The sequence below is a fragment of the Phyllobates terribilis genome, unplaced genomic scaffold (genome assembly GCF_046119375.1).
Source record: "Phyllobates terribilis strain yellow unplaced genomic scaffold, ASM4611937v1 Scaffold_11__3_contigs__length_659146591, whole genome shotgun sequence".
Lineage (NCBI taxonomy): Eukaryota > Metazoa > Chordata > Amphibia > Anura > Dendrobatidae > Phyllobates > Phyllobates terribilis.
In genome coordinates this window covers 592,870,189-592,893,705 of record NW_027362771.1, presented here as the reverse complement: position 1 = coordinate 592,893,705, position 23,517 = coordinate 592,870,189, and the positions used below count along the sequence as shown (strand labels likewise).

The 23,517-nt window shown below is 40.7% G+C and overlaps 1 protein-coding gene across 2 annotated transcripts in view; it reads right to left on the bottom strand.

The window, feature by feature from the left end:
- Positions 1-3,181: 3,181 nt before the first annotated feature.
- The window catches only part of LOC141167066 (mucin-17-like), a 165,662-nt gene continuing 145,326 nt past the window's right edge, over positions 3,182-23,517 (bottom strand). For both annotated transcript variants that reach the window (XM_073654408.1, XM_073654409.1), the window contains 6 exons: positions 21,103-21,168; positions 17,014-17,179; positions 14,153-14,314; positions 9,125-9,249; positions 7,595-7,677; positions 3,182-3,681 (listed from right to left, as the gene is read on the bottom strand). In XM_073654408.1, the coding sequence (XP_073510509.1) occupies positions 3,646-3,681; positions 7,595-7,677; positions 9,125-9,249; positions 14,153-14,314; positions 17,014-17,179; positions 21,103-21,168 (638 nt within the window). In that variant the 3' untranslated portion in view covers positions 3,182-3,645. The remainder of the gene's footprint in view (positions 3,682-7,594; positions 7,678-9,124; positions 9,250-14,152; positions 14,315-17,013; positions 17,180-21,102; positions 21,169-23,517) is intronic.

Here is a 23,517-nt window from a genome sequence, read left to right as displayed (position 1 = left end):
CCCATATCCCTAAAAGGTTGAAATGTATATATATATAAAAAAAATCCCTACATATAGCATATACAGCATATTGTACTCAGTACTCTCTTAAAGGGGCTAGGAATTTTTTTTTTACCTCAAGCTTTGCTCTAACGTTATCTACACAGATAAAAGTGATTGACCACAAAAGATAAGAGAATAGATGTTATAAAAATCTACCCTCCAATAACTTGGTCCTGAGCTCACCATTAACCTAGGACATATCTTCCAATGGGCTGTACTCATGATTCATGAATGCTACAGGTTTCTGGGGTCACAGTTGTCCATGGGCTGTGAATGGACTGATTCATTCTCATCTGGGCTCCGTATAGAAGTGCCACACGTAGAATGTGTAATTGTATGAAGGGGATTCTCCCTTTTATTTCTCCATTGGTAGTGGCTCACGTCCATTGTCCATGGGGTCTGACCGGTATTCAAGTTAATGGAAATAATAGAAGTAGCTTTTGGGAAAGAGTGGCACTGATTTTCCATTTTTTTGTTTTGGACAACACCTTCAATAATCGTTATTGTATGTAATATATTATAAAGTATTGTGTACCTTATGAAACACAGAGACAAAAAGAGCCAAAATGAGCCCCCCTTTGACCATGCCATCATAGAATTTGTTCCAATATCAGAAGGGTCCAGCACTTATCGCCCTTCTCTGCGCTTTTAACCTGTAAGAGAAAACTGTTGCAGTCACTTCTGATGTGAATATGGATATGGAAAGTCCTGTGCATATTCCTTCACAGGAAAGAAGTAGAGGGCCATCCTGGACCCTTTGTTGCGCCCATAGCAGTTCCTCTGCTGTACCTAGATCCTTGTCAGATCCTATGTTCTTGAAAACAATTAATATCCAATTTACAGTTCATACGTGTATTATTCATGGAGATGATAGGGCACATTGACGTTTACAGATAAGATTATGGATGTTTCCTACTAGTAAGTACCTCACTAATAACGCGGAGTCCTATTCTGTACTACGTCAGTGGTGAACGTCGTAGCTTACATTGTAACATCGATTCTGCTGGAAATGGTAGAGTTTGGGATGTTTAATAAAACCTTCTCAGTTTCTAACATTTTTTTGAAACCTGAATCTTGTAAAGGAAACTCACAAGTTAGGTGTACAACATATGATATCATGTGATATGTATTGTTATGTTAGAAGTCGCTTAAATAAATGAAACAACCCTTGGTTAAGATCTGCCATCCAAACATATACACATATGCTGGTTCATGTGCTGCATAGCAGCAGGCTACAAATAACACCAGTGTAGGCTAAATCTGCCATCATGTGTGAGATTCTATTCTCACTACTAGGAAGCAGGAGTCACAAGCTTTGTATATGAAAAGGATTAAAAGGCCTTGTCTAGGAAGCAAGACTCACAGGCTTTATCTAGGAAGCAGGATGCACAGGCTTTGTCTATGAAGCAGGACTCACAGGCTTTGTCTATTAAGCAAGACTCACAGGCCTATTCTAGGAAGCAGGACTCACAGGCTTTATCTATGAAGCAGTACTCACAGGCCTTGTCTATGAAGCATGACTCAAAGGCTTTATCTATGAAGCAGGACTCACAGGCCTTGTCTATGAAGCAGGACTCACAGGTCTTGTCTATGAAGCAGGACTCACAGGCCTTGTCTAGGAAGCAGGACTCACATGCCTTGTCTAGGAAGCAGGACTCACAGGCTTTGTCTATGAACAGGACTCACATGCTTTGTCTAGGAAGCAGGACTCACTGGCTTAATCTATGAAGCAGAATGCACATGCTTTGTCTATGAAGTAGGATTCACAGGCTATATCTATGAAGCAGGACTCACAGGCTTTGTCTATGAATAGGACTCACAGGCCTTGTCTATGAAGCAGGACTCACAGGCCTTGTCTAGGAAGCAGGACTCACAGGCCTTGTCTAGGAAGCAGGACTCACAGGCTTTGTGTATGAACAGGACTCACATGCCTTGTCTAGGAATCAGGACGCACTGGCTTTGTCTATGAACAGGACTCAAATGCCTTGTCTAGGAATAAGGACTCACTGGCTTTGTCTATGAACAGGACTCACATGCCTTGTCTAGGAAGCAGGACTCACTGGCTTAATCTATGAAGCTGGACTCACTGGCTTAATCTATGAAGCAAGATGCACATGCTTTGTCTATGAAGCAGGATTCACAGGTTATATCTATGAAGCAGGACTCACAGGCTTTGTCTATGAACAGGACTCATATGTGTTGTCTATGAAGCAGGACTCACAGGCCTTGTCTAGGAAGCAGGACTCACAGGCTTTGTCTATGAACAGGACTCACATGCCTTGTCTAGGAATCAGGACGCACTGGCTTTGTCTATGAACAGGACTCACATGCCTTGTCTAGGAAGCAGGACTCACAGGCTTTGTCTATGAACAGGACTCAAATGCCTTGTCTAGGAATAAGGACTCACTGGCTTTGTCTATGAACAGGACTCACATGCCTTGTCTAGGAAGCAGGACTCACTGGCTTAATCTATGAAGCTGGACTCACTGGCTTAATCTATGAAGCAAGATGCGCATGCTTTGTCTATGAAGCAGGATTCACAGGTTATATCTATGAATCAGGACTCACAGGCTTTGTCTATGAACAGGACTCATATGTGTTGTCTATGAAGCAGGACTCACAGGCCTTGTCTAGGAAGTAGGACTTACATGCTTTATCTATGAAGCAAGACTCACAGGCTTTGTCTATGAACAGGACTCACAGGTCTTGTCTATGAAGCAGGACTCACAGGCTTTGTCTATGAACAGAACTCACATGTGTAGTCTATGAAGCAGGATGCACAGACTTTGTCTAGGAAGTAGGACTTTCAGGCTTTATCTATGAAGCAGGACTCACAGGCTTTGTCTATGCAGATGTGAGAGAAATCAGACTAAGATTCTCTATACCAGGGGATGGACACAAGAACATTCTCTCTGCTGGTGACAAACTTTCTCTCCAAGTCCTGTCAGCAGGTAAGCAGCTTTTTGCATAAAAACACGGAATTAAATCTGCATAAATCCTCGACACCTAACATTAATACTGTATTACCTTTTTTAACTACTTTGTACGATTATGTGGAATTAAACATTTGCTGGTGTTGTTGGACCTCCTTATATGTTTATACTGCATCGCACATAACCCCTAATAGTCCACACTCTCCAACATCACAAATGTATCCTTTTTATTGTTTTATACAACAGATAAATCTGATATTAAATAATGAAAGGTAATAAATATATGAAAATAAAGCGCTTGTACAGACGATCGATAAATTGACTTCTAAGTGAGATACAAACATGGATCAAAGGCTTTAAAAAAAGACACAAGTCTATAAAGTGCAACCTCATCATTTTGATTTATCATCAACTTAAAACATTACGTGAATTTTTTTTGTTCCATTGACATTTCCATTGGTCACGTAGAAGGACATTTAATTGAGGGATCTTCTTTCGTCTCAGACCCTTCAGATCACTAACACCATTGTAGGGTTCAATGGTTAATTCAAAACCTCAAAAATATTTTCATTCTCCTCCTCATATATTCTTTATAGAAGCAGTAAAAGTGAAAGTCTGATCCCATGTGTCCAACAGTCCATGTTTACTGTGTATCTTCCCATTGTCCTGGTCAAGCATAGGACACCACTGGCCTTTGTATTTTTACCTAAGAGAAGAACGCAAAGGGTGAATTATGTTCTAACAACTGCTTAAAACTTGCAGCCAGGTCCTTATTTTTGAGTTTTGTCACATTTATGATAATGGAAGCATTATTTAAAACTAATAATTTAGCCTCAATAGGATAAAAAAGCCTCTTTGGTAGGTTTGTTAGTTTCAGAAAATGAAAGTTCAAGTTTTGAGCTTTAACAGAGGCATTTTTTCAACACTTCCCCACTTCTTACATCTCCTTGGACACTAAAGACAAAGAAATAGAGACTAAGGGTTTCTTTTCATGGACCGACCAGGGGCACTAAATGACCACCGATCAGTAAACCTTTGCCTATCGGCAGTTGTTTTGTAGCCTGTTTTAGCATGGGGGCTAAAGAAAACAATGTGCACTGAATTATCTGCAGTAGATTGCTCAGTGAGCAAGGACTTCCATGGTCATTTCACCTGATGAGCGTCCAGTTCCCATGAATTTTTCTACTATGTTTCTATTTTAGTTATATACTAGTAAAAGTTGTTTTTATATTGAATAATTTTTGGACAATGATTTGGACATTTCCACTTAACTTGGATCTCTCCTGCTTGACGCCTTGGTCCGTGCACCACCCGTAATTCAAAATTCACTATCATGGATTTACTATTTAGGGTGAGCAGAAGATATTTTTCTTTTCTACTGTCACGGTGTCCACACTTTCCTTGTCTGCTATGTTACTATTGTGTGGAGGCTGTCAGTCTGTTTTGGTTTTGCTGGGTCGTTTCTGCAATCATCTTTGTTCACTTCTCTTGATTAGTCTTCTACTTAAGCATGCTAGCTCCTTCACCCAGTGTCAATTGTACACTTGCTGTTGCCTGTGTAGGACTGATCCCTCTGTGCTCTGTACCTGACCCAACCTGACTTTTCCATTACCTGGATTTTGACCATTTGCCTGTTATCTGACTACTCTTTTGTCTGCTCCCTGTGTACTGCCTTGTCTTCTGGTTTTCCTGACCCCGGCTTGTGTAGTGGATTACGTCTCTGACTTCTCCTTGTTGTTCTGCGCCATTTTCCTGGACTTGGCTTTGGATTGTTTGACCTCCCTCTATTTATCCAGTAAGTAGCACTTACATAATATTTCTTTCAGTAATATTAGTTTCCTCTCTCCTCTTCTGAGACTGTTATTTCTGTAGTGACTCGCGTCACATTACAATTGACCATTAATTTTTTCTATTTCCCACCTATGGATCCGTTACATACTTTGTGTGATCAGGTGGCGAATCTGACTCAGTTAGTTCAGGATCTGGCCTTGGAACAACACAAACTGGCGTCCTCACAGGCTCAGTTGCAAGACCAAATTTCTGGTACATTTACTGTCCCTCAGAATCTTTCCTCTCCGACCAATGTCATGACTTCTGAACCATCTGACATATCTTTGAGCCCCCCTGAACCGGCTTTAGCACTCCCTGACAAATTTTCGGGGGAGAAAGATCAGTTCAGAACTTTCAAAGAGAGTTGTTAATTATTGTTTACTTTGCGCCCTTGGTCATCAGGGACTGAGTCACAGCGGGTGGGAATTATAATGTCTCTTCTGCGGGGGGGGGGTCCCAGACTTGGGCATTTTCTCTACCACTTTTGCTCCTGAACGTCTTTCTGTGGATGCTTTCTTTGACGCTTTAGGACAGATCTATGATGAACCTGACAGGGTCAAGGAGGCAGAGACTAGGATCATGAACCTGACACAGGGGAACCACACAGCGTAAGACTGCTGTTCTGAGTTTCGTCAGTGGTCTACTGAGGTTCTCAGGAATGACGCGGCTCTCAGGTGCCAATTCCTCAGGGGTCTTTCGGAGTCTCTAAAGGACGCTCTGACTCTGCATGCTCCATCTGGTTGTTTGGTGGAGGCCATGACTCAGGCTATCCGCATGGATCGGAGGATGCGGGAGAGACGCAAGGTTCCATTTTGTCCACCGGGCCAGGGTCGTTTACCAGAGGTAGAACCTATGGAGGTTGGAGCTGCCAGCTCAAGGGTTAAGGAGAGGAGACGCCGTCTGGAACTTGGACTTTGTATTGTGGCCAAACTGGACATCTCTTAAAGGATTGCCTGGCACGACCTGCAACGAATAAGCCGTCAGGAAATGCCTAGGTCTGGGTGATTGTCAAGGAGGTCACCCAGACTTACAGGTAACCTTTTACTCCTCCGATAAAGTGTTGTTGAATGCTGAACTTCTGTTTCAAAAACAGTGTCTATCAACATTTGCCTTTATTGACTGTGGAGCCGTGGCTAATTTCATTGATTCGGGACTTGTTCAGAAGTTAGGATTAGGGACAGTTAAGCTAGAAGACCCTATTCAAATTGTGGCTATTGATAGAACACCGTTGCTAAAAAATCTGGTTCAGTTTGTTACGGTAGAGTACACACTCAAGGTGGGGTCACTTCATACAGAATTAATCTCCTGTTATGTCTTGGACAACACTTCAAACAAGTCACCGACACAAAAAGATGGAGGAAGTTTTTTGTCTGTCTGAATAACATTAGAAGTGGAACTTCTGTGACAAAAAAAATGGAATTGAAATCAGGACACCCATGAAGATTTTGCAATGAAAGTTTTTTAATAAATTTAATTAGGTTACATTTTGGAACCTCACAAAGACAGTGGCATACTGCTAATAGCAATAGACCACATGGCCTCTTTGGGGCCTCTCGGGTAAGTGTGGGGGTGCCAGTACCAGTATTACAATGTTAACAGTATCTGCTTCTTGGATGCAGATATACATTAATATAATTAATGGAACAGGGCTTTTCCACTTTTCACTTTGTACATCTGTGCTCTGAGTATCATCTCAATGGGGACCCTGACGTCACTACCTCAGGCCTGCTGAGCAAAGCATCAGACCACACGCTGCAGAGACTGGAGCAGCTGAAAAATGGGGCAAGGTGAGCAGTTTTCTTTTTTTTATATTTTATCAATGTCTACTTGTATGGCACCGTCATTCTGTGTGTGGGATATATTCTAAGGACCTTCATACTGTGTGGGAGATGTACTGTGGAGTCCATCGTAATGTTTGGGAGAACTTTGGGGCCATGATACTGAGTGGGGGACTGTGGCAGTATCATATTGTGGGGAGGACTGAGAAGGTCATCATACTGTGTGGAGGGCTGTGGGGGCTATCAAACTATGTGGCGAGACAGTGGTGGCCATTATACTATGTGAAGGGACTGTGGGGGGCATAGTAATGTGTGCTAGGACTGTGGAGACCATCATACTGTAGGGAGATCTGTGGGGGCCATCATACTGTGTGTAGGGCTGTTGGGCCTTCATACTGTGTGGAGGGCTGTGGAGTGATCATACTGTGAGGGACATCATAATGTCTGGTGAACTGTGGGACTATCAAACTGTGCATGTGGAAGATACTGTAGAGAAATTCAATGTGGGGGTATCATACTGTGTTTGAGAGGCATTTTTGTTGCCATTATTCTGTGGGCTATGAAAGGGATATTGTTATTGTTACTTTGTGCCACAAATTATGTCCCTCCTCCTGTCTTTAAAAATTGAGAGATATGTCCTTTGGTGACTACGATTATGTGCCGTGACCCTGCCTACTCTGCCAATTTTTTTTTTTTATTTTGGGAGGGAGAACCCAACTAGGACTTCTGCTATGGGGTCCAATGATTTCTGTGTACACTTCTGAACAAAGACCTTACATATTGGCAAATAACACCTTTAAAAAAGTTGTATGTCTTTGCAGAAAATACCAAAACTGATTATAAAAAAAAAAGGATAAATCTTTTGGTCTAAAACCCAATGATTAGAAGAGAAAAAAACACATATTTTACACTAAAGTGAGTTTGTTTTGAAAAATTTGTTGGGAGAAAACATCAGTGATATGGACCCAAAATGGAAGAACTTAATGGTAAAGAAGACTCTTCTATCCATACCTCTATGCTTGTATCTACAGATTCCAGGTTAGGTTTAAATGCCTCTTTTTCAGGCTGTATTATTGGTGTGGTATTTGTTGTATCTGTAAAAAAAAATAGACCCAATGGTGACAGATGAAATGTATGAGCTTTTTATATATACTAAAGGATGACACAATGTATACAGTATATACTAAAGGATGACTCCTCCAACATAGTGTCCCAGTGACATGGACAAGTGTAGCAGGAGCCATGATGCTAAAAGCAATGGACAATGTCAAATACCCCCTATTAATTTCCCCAAGCCATGGCCGCACACTGTCCTTAAGAATATAGGCAAAATTTACAGATCTTGTAAATGCACAACAAGTTTGTTGTTTGTCACGTACCTTAGATTTAGACAAAGCACGGTGAACAGCTGCTTAGTCAGCATCACAATTTTGATGATACCAGAATGGTAAGACAACTCAAAAAACCCTCGCATCTATTACCTACATGCTATTAGGGCATTTTTTTATAGTACACATAATGAAAAGCCTCCAGGGTCATTGTGTGCAACCACCTGCTCAATGCAGGAGTCACTAAACTATCTCAGACAGATGTCTGTCCAGCCTCTGAAGACTTCCATTGAAGAAGAACTCACTACGTCTCGTGGCTGCTTGTTCCACTCATTGATCATCCTCACTGTCAATTTTTTTTCTAATATCTAATATGTATCTTCTCCCTTTCAGTTTCATTCCATTGATTCTCAGGTTTCCATTTGCAATGAGAATAAAAATGATCCCTCTACACTGTGACAGCCCTTCTGATATTTGTAGAGAGCTATTAAGTCTCCTCTTGACTTTCTTTTTTGAAAGCTAAACATTCCCAGATCCTCTATCTGTTCCTCATAGGACATAGTTTGCCGTCCGCTCACCATCCTGGTAGCTCTTCTCTAAACTTGCTCCAGTTTTTCGATGTCATTTTTAAAATGTGGTGCCCAGAACTGGACGCAGTATTCCAGATGAGGTCTGACCAAGGAGGATTAAATTACTTCATGTGATCTAGACTGTATGCTTCTGTTAATACATCCCAGAACTGTGTTTGCCTTTTTTGCTGCTGCATCACACTGTTGACTCATGTGGAGGCCAAAAAAATGGAGGCAAAAAAAAACTAAAAAGGATGTGAAATCTGCTCACAAAGAGTTAAAGAGATTTTGAAGATAAGAAAAAACATTTTCATGTAGAATATTTGGAAAATATTTGCTAATAGAGAAGGGTCCACAATTTAGGATCCGAGTTTTTTGACCTGAAAAGAAAAGCAGTTAAAAGGAGAATTTCTTGCTTTGGAAGATCCTTCCTGTTCTGTATTACAAAGAAAACCCATTGGTAAGAAAGAGGACGGTGTATTGTTTAGTTGCAGGGAAGTCGGAAAACATACAGGATTCCCCACAGATTAGAGGCAATCACTGGCGATCCCATTAGGAAGGTACTATGTGACCATCTTCTTCTACTTCTAATGAGTAAAGGTAGTGCAAATCAAACAACTACTTTAAGGAAATGAATGTCCTACCATGATATTGTCCATCTGTTTCTCCTTCATTAAAATCTTCACTCACATTAGAGAAGCCTTTCTGAACACTCCACTCATCTTCAGTATCGTCGTACCATTTGTCTTTATCATTTATTAATGTTGGTCTAAAGAGACAAAGAGAGAGAATGTAGGAAGTCAACTAACTATAGGCACAACATTTTATAAAACTTCTTAGCCTCATCATGAAGAGATGAGGTCGAGCAAAATTAAAATCACGACTGAAGAAGAGCAAAAATTGATCAAATAAAAGGTCTATTATTAGGTGCCACTTTTAGCTTCAGGGGACACTTTGCTTTTTAGTTTCACATCTAAAGTAAAATCTGAATTTAATTCAATGTTACAACCTGTCAGGGTGTAATATTATTAAAATATAACTATTACTCCTCCAAAAAAAATAACGTAAATGAGCCCAAAATGTCTTCTTATTTATAAAATGACACTGTCAACTAGATCCACAATTTTTCCACATTCCGATGGCTCTCATTATATTTATGAGGCATTATCATTTTTTTCCTATGTGCTGCTGAATCAATCTTCCACAGGGCCGCGTGCAATATAATATATTATCTTATGTTGCATAATTCTCATGACAGTAGTAAAGTATTATTAGCATCTGCCTGTTAATAATTGATACCACACTAGTTTATATTGGATATAGCTATAATATTCTTTCTGCAGTGATACAATTGTTATTGATACAGTTGCTGCTGTTACTAGTAATTTCCACAATCCAACAATTAATTGCCACAATTGTGCAGTTTTAATTAGAGCTCATATCCATAATACCCCAACAATATAGTTGGCATTGTAAGGAGGTGGACATACCGCCCACGTTACCACTTGAATAATATGTGTAGTGTTGTGTAATGTGTTGATATTGAGTTGTGCCCAACAGTAGGGAGAGTTAGAATTAATTATTGGGACTAGCCCAGAGTAGGAGAGGCTAAGGTGAAGGAACAAAGACAGTTTTCTGTCAGGACATCAGCTAGGGCCCAGTGTGTGTGAAAAGCAGACCTAAGGTATGGTCAGCCAGGAGAGCCACCTGACTTGGGTGTCCCTAAAGTGTGAGGAGACTGTGACAGAGGATAACAAGATCCTAGTGGAGGGAAGGAGAAAAGTGACCGAAAGGGAGAGTGATTGGAGAGGGTCCTGGGATGGACCAGGATGGAATAGAGAAGGTGAGATGAAGAGAGCGTCGGTAGCATAGAAGCTAAGTACCGGCCACATTGGCAAATTAGTTCCCTTCGGGGGAAAGAAGACACAGAACTGCGGGTTGAGAATAGGACTCTCACTAACTGTAGTGCGGTTTGTAATGGATTGTAGTACTGAGCTGGGTCCAAGGGAACTTGTGGAAACAAAAATAAAGGAACAGTAACTGTGTATGAAAATTCTCCCTATGATGAAGGAACTGTTCGTTAAGCTGTGTACCCGCTATCTAGTGTATATATTCCCTACCAAGTTTTCATTCAGTAAAAAGTTTATTTTTGAATGGTGGTCTATTTCATTGAAGTCCTCAACATCTGGACTTGACCAACCAAAGTCATTGGTAACTGCCAGGGCGTACTGACCCCATAGCACAAGTCCACACTACCAGCCAGAACCCCCACCTTCATGTAACGTGCCGGTAAGTAAAAAATGAGTACCTTGCCCATGTATACCACCCCACACCACATCACAAGCAAGTACATGTGTCATTTGTGGCACTGCCCTGTATTCCCAGTAGTTGTACATTAACAGGTAACATGAGAAATAATTACACTGTTAAAAGAGAGCTAAATTCAGGAGAGAAAACGTGTAGCTATTGAGATCTAACTAGTCGTCAGTTTGAACAGCCCTATGCGTTTCATCAACTTATAGCAAACCTGTCACCATGAAAATAAAGTACAAACTGCAGACATCGTGTTACAGAGCCGGGGGAGCTGAGTAGTTTGATATATAGTTTAGTTTAGTGATACAATATTCAGTGTAACATGAGTATTACTCATTTAAACCTCTAGTAATTCTGGGATTTTTGGTCCAGTGGGCAGAGTTTCTTTGTATGGGGGCGTGCAGAAGTGGCTATCAGTCACTGATAGGACCGCCCACTGGACCAAAAACCCCAGAAAGAGCAGAGGATTAAATGATTAAAAAACTTACGATTGGACGTCATTTTCATGGTGGCAGTTTCCCCTTAAATAACTGCCTTGATTCATCAGGGGCTAGGGAGTCAACTAGAGAGCTCAATTTTTTGTGTTATTAGAAAAATTCTAATAACGTTCACTGTACCGTCACATACTGACAAGATTGCTGGCCGCATTCAGTTGCACAGCTTCTCGTATTAAGTAGAACTAGAAACACCCCCATCATTAAATATATACAATATGGCAGCCAAAAGCCTCACTTTGTAAAAAGAGGCTCCTACCAGGGAACCAATGGAAGCAGACTGACCTCGAGAAGTGCCCACCCTGTCTCATATGTCAGAACTGCTTTGATCCACCCTCACAGAAGAATCCTGTCTGGAGTATAATGTATTATAGGGCAGGTGCATACGAGCGTATTTTCGGTCCGAGTGCTATCCGACAGAACATTGGATCTCACTCAGACTAATGTTATTCTATGGGGCCGTGCACATGTCAGATTTTTTCCTCGGACCATACGGTCCAAGGAAAAAAAATTGCTGCATGTGTAGTGCGGCGCGGTAGCAGTGGGCGAGGCACTCATCTCACTTTAAGTCAAGGCGTGCTACATGAAAGTGTGGGTCCTGGCTGGGTGTGTGGACTTGTGCTGTGAGAGGCTTACGCCCGTGCAGGTTGTGGTAGCCGGTGGTGTGGGCTGGCCAGGACCATAGATTCCACAGTTCAATAAAGGAGACCGTTGTTCTAACATAGAGTCTTTACTGAACGATAATTTGATAATGGTTATGTACAAGGGATAGCGGGTAAACAGTCTTATGGTCATTTCCTCTAAAGCATACAGCATTCTCCTTCTCACAGTATCCTTCCACTGTAGTCTACTCCAGGGCTGGTGAAGCATAGTGTTTCGCCGTACTTCGTTACAACCCTGCTTCAATGGCACATTTCTAATCAGCGAGTCTCTTTACTCGCTCAGCGATTCCGAGTCCTATTTCTTCCAATACTGGCGCCCTGGATCTGTCACAGAGTGCATCTTCTTACAGTCACCACTGTACTTTCGAGAGCTTCAATCAGCAAGATATCTTGAGTAAACAGTATTTACTTCATACTGGTTAAACATGAGATACAATTCAGTGTCACACAGTCCGTGTGCTGCTGACATAACACATTCAGAAAAAAGAAAGAAACACAGGAAGTAAAAAAACAACCAACAATTGAGAGCTTTTCTCCCACCATTACAGCAAGCATATAACTTTACACACTAAAGCCATCTGCTGTCTGGTTAGTATAAAGCCCTCCTTTCACTTATAATAAGTCCTAATCTGTTGCATATGCCAACAGGATCTATCACTAGTCCCACGAAACTCAATCCTGTTTAGTCCCGTTACCCTTGGCGTTCCAAGCTCTGGGCTTTTGTGACTCAGCGTCTTATCCACGGACGCTTCTCTGGAAGGCCACTGTAACTAGTCAGTCACATCACGGGATCTCGCTATCCCTGTTCTTAGGTCTCCTTTTACTGCAGATCACCGCATGGCAGCACTGCTCACATTGCACTCTAAACTCGAACTCTAACAAACTACCTACAGTAAGCAGTCACTTGCCCAAATATTAAGCTCCTCCCACTATGGGCTAGTCCCAAGCATTGACTTTATCTTACCATAATGTCACTACCTAAACTACAGTGAACTATCTATCTCTATATTACCTACAATATCTTATGCACTATACATCCTATGCTATACATTATGCATTAAGATACACTGCAGCACAATTCACATGACACAATATATATAAAGACGCATGACACAATACACATGACATGATTGGTGTCTTGAGGGGTAGGAACACTATAGCACAGTCCACCACCCTTACACATACTCAAGTTTGATCCGATATTCGGATTGCACTCGGGCATGCAAGTCATTGAGTCTGTAGTAAACCATCACCAACATCAGAATGAAGTCTGTTTTCTGTTGCCTCTCAGAATGGAGAAAATGGAGAATCTTTCTTCCACATACTCTCCTCATCTGAGAGAATCAGAACACACTATGATCACACTCTGATCAAACGCTGAACAGAATTGTGTCATTTTAATAATTGGCCTGATTCTGTTTGTGTGGGTTTCCTCCAGGTTCTCCGGTTTCTTCCCACACTCCAAAGACATACTGATAGGGAATTTAGATTGTGAGCCCCAATGGGGACAGTTCCCATAATGTCTGTAAAGCGCTGTATAATTAATGCCACTATATAAGTGAGTAAAATAAAAAAATAAAAAAATTCTCACGGATGAGAAAATCTACGTCCGTCTGCACCATAGAATCATATATGTATATTCCCCAACAAGCTACAGTCTTTTCCATGAAAGGTATAAAAAGACTAACAAACAAGGGCATATGAATCTAAAAAGAAATCTGTAATCAGGCTTTTGCTACCTCATCTGAGAGCTGCATAATGTAGAGACCCTGATTCCAGCAATGTATCACTTCGTTTATTGGATGAAACAGTTGTGACACAGAGTTTTTAGATGTAGCAGGGCTCAGAAAGCTAACCCCGCATACACCACAGCTTTCTGTGTACATTGTCTATTGACAGTGAGCTTCTTATCACAGGAGGGGGCGTGGTCAGACCAGGGCTCACACGAGCTGTAGTCCAGAGAGTGATAATCTGCTGGTGATAAAACCTTCATTGTATTGAAACAACATCACACAGCCTAATAAGTTACACATCCCTGAATTCAGTGTCTCAGTCTCTAACTCACATTGCATAGCGAAAACCTGCTGCCAGATTTCCTTTAAACATGAATCGATATATTGTAAAGCATAAAACTGGCTAAGTATTGAGAGGATTACCCATCATACAACGAGGACAATATTAAAGTCATAAAATACAAACTTACATTTCTTTTTTGTGGTGTGACCGATAAAGGAAAACTCCAACCACTGCAACTATGATGACTAGGATAGCGATAGCTGCTCCAACACCTCCATAGACACCTGCTTTTAATATTGGACTTGTGCATCTGGGTCCAGTATAGATGTAAGTATCCGTATCTGAGCAGCTGTTCAAGGAAAGAAAACGTAATGTTACTAAGAATTTAACAACTTAACGACCTTTGATGTACATTTATGTCAAAGGTCATGTCCCTTTGATTCAGGCTCAAACGTCGAGCCCACATCTTTCCCCGCACATGATGGTTGATTTATTTAGCCATCATGTGCACTTAACTGTCATGGGTGGAGCGGACTGTTCTGTGAACTGTACCTCATTAAAAAGGTCGGCCACAACTTTTTTAATCGATGACCTTTCCTTAAGATAGGCCATTAGTATATGGCTTATCCTAAAGATGGGCCATCGTTAATAAAGGATTGGTCAACCCCTTCAAGGATAGAGTTTATGTAATTGTACGTAAAAAAGGTATTTCTGAGATATCCTGTTAATTGACCCTGGAATATCGTATTAAAGTTCACTGGTTTATAAAAAAAAAAATAGAAACACCCTATTAAAAAAATTCCAAATTACTAGAGTGGTATCCTCTAGAGCAGTGTTCCCCAACTCCAGTCCTCAAGGCCCACCAACGGGTCATGTTTTCAGGATTTCCTTACTATTACACAGGTGAGGGAATTATTGCCTGTACAGGTGATGCAATTATCCCCTAAGCAATACTAAGAAAATCCTGAAAACATGGCCTGTTGGTGGGCCTTGAGGACCGGAGTTGGGATAATCTGCTCTAGTACAAACGCTCTATTAGACAGATCAGAGAATGGCCAGCTTACACTCCGAAGGGCCCAACACATCCATGTATTATATGGGCAGCCTCTATAATTTTATGAGAACTGTCTAATGCTTCATTTGTCCAGTGGTGGTCCTCCGAGAAAAGTCAACACTTGCTAACAGCTTCCATCACAGTTTACAACTGATCACTGGAGGTCCCAACAGTGGGATCCTTTGCAACCATCAATGTCACATTATTGAAACATGAGATCTAGTGATGAGCGAGCATGCTCATTACTCGAGATTTTCGAGCATGCTCGGGTGTTTTCCGAGTATCTTCATTGTGCTTGGGTGTTATGTTTAAGTCACTCTGTGCGTATGATTTGCGACTGTTTGACAACTTTAATACATGTGAGAAATACCTGTTTCTTAAGCATTCCTCACATGTATTAAAGCTGTCAAACAGTCGCAAATCATGCACACAGAGTGACTGAAACATAACACCCGAGCACACTGACGATACTTGGTGAGCACCCGAGCATGCTCACCGAAATATTTAACAGAACATACTCGCTCATCACTAATGAGATCTAATATACATCTATTTCCTACAGTAATTACAATCTATTCACATTGTGTTTGCAGTGTTTGTTTGTGGTGAGCAAAAGTAAAACTTTCAAAGCATATGGCAAGCATTTCTATAGGCAAAGTAAGGTAAAAAAGTGCATATTCATGAGTAGCTCATACTGTATATGCCACTGTATGCAAATTCCCTAATTGAATAAATAGGCCCAGTGTGCGAGGTGTGGGAAAGCTGGAGGCTGCTGGGAAAGTTCGTTTCCTTCCTGCTGGCTTTCAGTGGCGCGGCCACATGGCTTTAAACTCTATTAACCTGAAGATTAACCCCATATCTGCAAGTTAATATTGTTTGGAAACATGATAGGTTCCCTTTAATGTTGGATCCACCTAAGACAACCTATTACTTTTCCTCTTGTAATAGATTCACCCTTTAGAAGCAGCTATGTCCTCCTCCTCTAGCAGATTTATCTTTTACACGGTACTATATCCTCCTCCACTTAGATAATATCCAGGTAAATATTTTTACATGACTGATAAAATACTATGCTACATAGATGAACTAAAGTACAGGTTTTCCTCTGGAGCAGAGGGAAATTTCCCCCTTATTTGCCCATTAAAATACATTTAACTAGAATTAATTCAAAAGGCTTTCAATTCTTCCAATGTACTTGATAAAACATAAAAGAGTGAAACAGGTGAAATGATTTGCTCATCCCTAATCCTGTCCAGATCTGAACTCAAAGCTTGATTTACCATTAAGGTGCTGTAAAGAATCACCAACAAACCTCCCTCCCTTCTACAAAGATTCTACCTAACAGAAATGAAGTAAAATTTTGTGTCCTAATAATTTGAATTAAAAAAGCACTCCTCCTCCCATTAACATTTTTATCCTCCTAATATATTGCAGTCATCATATTATATAGCACGGTGTTCTTACAATTGCTCATTTTGCCTTTCTATGCACTTAATTTTTTCTCTTTTTCCATTAGGTCTGTGACATCACATGATTAAAAAACCGTCTCGCTGAATCCTTCTAACCTTTATGTAGATACCTGAAGTCTCTTTTCCCTGCATGAGTCATCACTGCAAAAGTCACTAGCAGGGAGAGGAAGGAGCAGCTAGGTCAGGAGTTGAAGATGGGAATGACTCATACAAGGAAAAGAGGCTTCCTGTTTCTATATAGAGCAGAGAAAAGAGAAGAATTAGCTGGGCAGAAAGTCAAAATGAGCAATTCTAAGTACACAGTGCTTTATAGTATGATGACTGCAATATATTACAAGGATAAAAACTTTGATGGAAGAGAGCTTCTTTAGCTTCCATAATTCTGTGTATCATCACCATTTCGATTTTTCTCAGATCTGATAGGTTCTCTTTTTTATGTTAAAGTTTTATTAATTTGTTAAGAAAATAGTTGAATTTACCATAAAACAAAGTTATATAATAGGTCAAAATAGGATGAATACGTACAAACACACAGGGCCGGTTGTTTTCTGAATCTCACACTTCCCTTTATTGCAATCAAAATATTTTTTAGAAGTTGGTTCACAGTGAGACACACAAGACAGACCCTCCGAAGTCAGGACTGTGGTGTAAAAGTCTTCAAAGCCATCGGGAATCCGAGCCAGGCAGCGTTCTAGGGGAAGAGAGAGATCACGATTTACACACTCATCAGTACTGATCGCCTAAATTAATGTAAGACAAAAATAATAGTAATGATATTAATTGTAATAATGATTTAAGGAATGGAGCGAAAATAAGCTTTTCTTTTAATTTTAAATTTATACAATTTATATCCATAGTGCCACACTATCTATCTATCTATCTATCTATCTATCTATCTATCTATCTATCTATCTATCAATCTATCTATTATCTATCAATCTATCTATTATCTATCTATCTATCTATCTATCAATCTATCTATTATCTATCTATCTATCTATCTATTTATCTATTCATCTATTATCTATCTACCCCTATGTATCAATCAATCTATTATCTATCATCTATTATCTATCTATCTATCTATCTATCTATCTATCTATTTATCTATCTATTATCTATCTATCTATCTATCTATCTATCTATTTATCTATCTATCTATATTATCTATCTATCTATCTATCTATCATCTATCTATCTATCCATCTATTATCTATCTATCTATCATCTATCTATCTATTATCTATCTATCTATTTATTTATTCACCTATTATCTATCTACCCCTATGTATCAATCAATCTATTATCTATCTATCTATCATCTATTATCTATCTATCCATCTATTATATATCTATCTATTCATCTATTTATCTATTTATCTATTATCTATCTACCCCTATGTATCAATCAATCTATTATCTATCATCTATTATCTATCTATCTATCTATCTATATTATCTATCTATCTATCTATCATCTATCTATCTATCGATCTATTATCTATCTATCATCTATCTATCTATTATCTATCTATCTGTTTATCTATACACCTATTATATATCTACCCCTATGTATCAATCAATCTATTATCTATCTATCTATCTATCTATCTATCTATCATCTATTATCTATCTATCCATCTATTATCTATCCATCTATTCATCTATTTATCTATTTATCTATTATCTATCTACCCCTATGTATCAATCAATCTATTATCTATCGATCTATCATCTATTATCTATCTATCTATCCATCTATTATCTATCTATCTATCTATCTATCTATCATCTATCTATCTATCATCTATCTATAATCTATAATCTATCTATTATCTATCTATTATCTATCTATCTATCTATCATCTATCTATCATCTATCTATCTATCTATTATCTATCATCTATCTATCTATCTATTATCTATCATCTATCTATCTATCTATCATCTATCTATCTATCTATCTATCTAAGATACGGTACATATGGCTATGTATACTGAGATGGAGAACTATTTGCATCATAATTATACACACACTTGGCAAAGATAAACTGCGCTGCACAAAAAGTAATTGCTCTTAGAAAAATTTTCCTAACATTTTTAAAAAATAAAATAACAAAAATTGCAGGAGAAAATTTACAAAAATTGAGCAGATGAAGTTCAGGCAGGTGACAGTCGGATTTGCCCAGTCCGCTTGAACCCAATTAGTAATTCAGTTTGGCTAATTTTGCTCAGTTGCTTTCGTATACACTTTGCCATCCTGGGGGTGTAAATGGGCACAACAAAAAAAATGGGGAAAAAGCTCATAAGCTTTTACAATTAATTTCTGCCTTTGTTTTACAGCAGTTTTTGATGTGTGTAGAGATACAGTGAAGGAAATAATTATTTGATCCCTTACTGTTTTTGTAAATTTACCCACTGACAAAGACATGAACAGTCTATAATTTTAAGGGAAGGTTAATTTTAACATTGAGAGATAGAATATCCAAAAAAAAAAATTAAGAAAATCACATTGTATAAATTAGATAAATTTATTTGCATTTTGCAGTGAGAAATAAGTATTTGATCCCCTACAAACCATTATGAGTTCTGGCTCCTACAGACCAGTTAGACGCTCCTAATCAACTCATTACCTGCATTAAAGACAGCTGTCTTACATAGTCACCTGTATAAAAGTCTCCTGTCCACAGACTCAATTAATCAATCAGACTCTAACCTCTACAACATGGGCAAGACCAAAGAGCTTTCTAAGGATGTCAGGGACAAGATCATAGACCTGCACAAAGCTGGAATGGGCTGCAAAACCATAAGTAAGACGCTGGGTGAGAAGGAGACAACTGTTGGTGCAATAGTAAGAAAATGGAAGAAATGCAAAATGACTGTCAATCGACATCGATTTGGGCACCATGCAAAATCTCACCTCAAGGGGTATCCTTGATCATGAGGAAGGTGAGAGATCAGCCTAAAACTACACGAGGGGAACTTGTTAATGATCTCAAGGCAGCTGGGATCACAGTCACCAAGAAAACCATTGGTAACACATTACGCCTTAAAGGTTTAAAATCCTGCAGTGCCCCCAAGGTCCCCCTGCTCAAGAAGGCACACGTGCAGGCCCGTCTGAAGTTTGCCAATGAACACCTGGATGATTCTGTGAGTTATTGGGAGAAGGTGTTGTGGTCAGATGAGACAAAAATTGAGCTGTTCGGCATTAATTCAACTCGCCGTGTTTGGAAGAAGAGAAATGCTGCCTATGACCCAAAGAACACCATCCCCACTGTCAAGCAGCGAGATGGAAACATTATGTTTTTGGGGTGTTTCTCTGCTAAGGGCACAGGACTACTGAGTGACAACCTCCTTCCCTCCACCGGGACATTAAAAATGGATTGTGGCTGGGTCTTCCTGAAAGACAATGACCCAAATCATACAGCCAAGGCAACAAATGAGTGGTTCAAAAAGAAGCACAGTAAGGTCATGGAGTCTCCAGACCTTAATCCCATAGAAAACTTATAGAGGGAGTTGAAGCTCCGAGTTGCCAAGAGACAGCCTCAAAATCTCAATTATTTAGAGATGATCTGCAAAGAGTAGTGGACCAAAATTCCTCCTGACATGTGCGCAAACCTCATCACCAACTACAAAAAAACGTCTGACTGCTGTGCTTGCCAACAAGGGTTTGGCCACCAAGCATTAAGTGTTGTTTGCCAGAGGGATCAAATACTTATTTCTCACTGCAAAATGCAAAAAAAAGTATCTCATTTATACAATGTGATTTTCTTGATTTTTTTTTTGGATATTCTATCTCTCAATGTTAAAATTAACCTACCCTTAAAATTATAGACTGTTCATGTCTTTGTCAGTGGGCAAACTTACAAAAACAGCAAGGGATCAAATACTTATTTCCCCCACTGTATGTAGAGATATGGTGTCAGCGCTTAGTAAGGGAGGAATTACTTTATTCAACTGAGCTCGTCCTTGTAGAATCATTTTATTGTAAGACTTAAAACAGTTAACTTTGACAACTAGGGAAAAATGCAGAAAGGAAGAGGACAAATACTTTTTTTTTCACAACATTGCATATTATTTCATATCTGTTAAAGGGGTTATTCCAGTGGGTTTTTTATTTTCCCTATGGGGCTAAACATTACCAGCAGGTAGTTGCTAACTACCTGGTTTTTCTGCCGTGCAATGATCTCTCCCGGATCAGAGAGGTCATGAATGGCCGGCGATTCTCCCACTTCCTATCATGTCAAGTAGACATAGCAGATTCTTCTCTGTTTCACTCTGTCGACACAGCGTCACTGCAGATGTCATGTTGATTGACAGCTGGCTCAGTCTAATGCATCAGGGAACCAGCTGTCAATCAGGATGACATTGGCACTGATGCACTGTCGACAGAGCAGAGCGGAAGAGAATGAACTGCTCTGTTGAAGTGACATCGCCAAAATCAGGAGAATCGCCAGCAGCAGCGGTTCATGATCATCGTAAGGCAGAAAAACTACAAGCTAATAAGTTCTTAGCCTCATAGGGAAAAAAATCCTGAATAACCTGTTTAACATTTGTTTTTTAAGATTTTGTCCTTAATGTATGTGTAAGTCAAGAATCTGTGCTCTCACTTACCGAGATCACTAGGCAGTGGGATTTGTTCCGTAACTATTTCATCAGTAAAACAGAATTCTGATGTGTCTATAAGAATAAAATGTGCAGAAAATTCAGCTCATCAAGGTGCCATAGTGAGATAAATAATATTTCTATAGTTATGTTAGCGCTCATATTCAGTCCTAGGCATGTTATGACCGAATACAACCTGCAAGCAGGGTCAGACTGGGGCACTGGGACACCGGAGAATTCTCTGGTGGGCCCGGGTCCTTGACGGGCCCTTAAGTAGGACACACGGGGGCCCGCATCTGCATCGGGGCCTGGAGGTGCAGGGGGGCCCTTGCAGTGCAGCTGATAATGAGGGCAATCTGGCCTGCTTCTCGGACCCCCAGGCCCCGGGGGGCCCATGGCCAGATTGCCCTCATCGTGTGCGTCGGGCAGGGAGCGATCCCTCCAGCTCCGCTGCTGACAGGAGGAAAATGGCAGCGGACTTGAGGGATCTGTCCTCTGCTTCCTGCCCGGCGCTTTCTCCTTGACACAGGCTCGCGTGGCTTGATGACGTCATCATGCAGCGTGGGCCTGTGTCAGGGAGAAAGTTACCGGCAATGAGGATGCTGCGGGAGAACAAGCAAAGAGGTAAGTGTTTTTTTGTTTTTTAACTAATACACTGAGGATGAGGGAGAGCAATGAGGTGGGGGAGATATGGTATGGCAATGATGATGGAGGAGGTGGGGGGAGATATGGCATGGCAAAGATGATGGAGAAGATGGGGGGAGATATGGCATGGCAATGATGATGGAGGAGGTAGGGGCAGATATGGCATGGCAATGATGATGGAGGAGGTGGGGAGATATGGCATGGCAATGATGATGGAGGAGGTGGGGGAGATATGACATGGCGATGATGATGGAGAAGGTGGGGGGAGATATGGCATGGCAATGATGATAGAGAAGGTAGAGAGAAATGGCATGGCAATGATGATTGAGGAGGTGGGGGAGATATGGCATGGCAATGATGATGGAGGAGGTGGGGGGAGATATAGCATGGCAATGATGATGGAAGAGGTGGGGAGATATGGCAATGATGATGGAGGAGGTGGGGGGAGATATGGCAATGATGATGGAGGAGGTGGGGTGAGATATGGCAATAATGGAGGAGGTGGGGGAGATATGACAATGATGCAGGAGGTGGGTGAGATATGACAATGATGGAGAAGGTGGGGGAGATATGACAATGATGGAGAAGGTGGGGGAGAGCAATGATGGAGAAGGAGGGGGAGAGCGATGATGGGGATGGGAGAGAGCAATGATAGGGATGGGGGAAAGCAATGATGAAGGAGGTGGGGGGAGAGCAATAATGACAATGGGCAGAGGAATGATGGGGAATTATTTGAATGCTATATGCTGTTAATATCTGGTCTGGCCACAGTGTGGTGGTATTTCTCCCTTATATGTGTTATTATTCGGTCACTATGTTGTGGTAATATGTGGTCTAGTCATGGTGTGGTGGTATTTCTCCCTTGTATGTGGTGTTATTCGGCATATGTGGTGTTAATATGTGGTCTGGTCATGGTGTGGTGGTATTTCTCCCTTGTATGTGGTACTATTGGTGTTGGTATAGTGGATTGTGTTGTGTATGGCGGTCATTTGTTCTCTCTGATATTAATTAAGAGAAGATTCTTTATTTCTATTAGTGATTATATACTCGGAACAAGATGCAGTCACAGGGGTTCTCTGGGGAAAACAAATAATCACCTATCCACAGGATGTGATAAATTATTGATTAGTGGGGGTCTGAATGCTGGGACCTTCACCAATTGGTAGAATGTGGAGCTTTTATCCCCATTAGACTGGAGCTCATGGGCGACTTGACCACTGATCCATTCATTCCCTCAGTGGCTGTTCTTGTTTTTTTCTGGAAGCCCCAAAGAGAATGAATGGAGCTGCGGTCAGACGTCCCACCTGCTGCTGCATTTTAAAATGGAGATGTGTCCTGACAGGGATAAAACTTCCCCATTCTTCCAATAGGTGCATTTTCCAATGTTCGGACCCAAACGATCAATAAGTTATCACCCATTTTGTGGAGCCCATGGATCGGTGATAACTTGTTTTAACTAAAGAACCCCTTTAATGCAAACTACCGGAATTGTACATCCCAGTTATAGTGGTGCACAGTACGGAGATGTGCAGGAGCCGGCTGTGATTTACAGTCAGCGCTCCACTATAACAGGGATAACGGCTAACACTTATTTGCATATAGCTGTAGGGTGGGCCCCGAGGATCAATTCCTCCTGTCGACCGCAGACACCCCAGTCTGACACTGCCTGCAAGCTATATGGTGTCTTACTATGGCGCCCACTGCAGGCTGTGGAGACCCAGTGTACCGCCATATGCCTCTGATTTCATTTTGCCATGTTCAATTGGACATCCTGTTGTG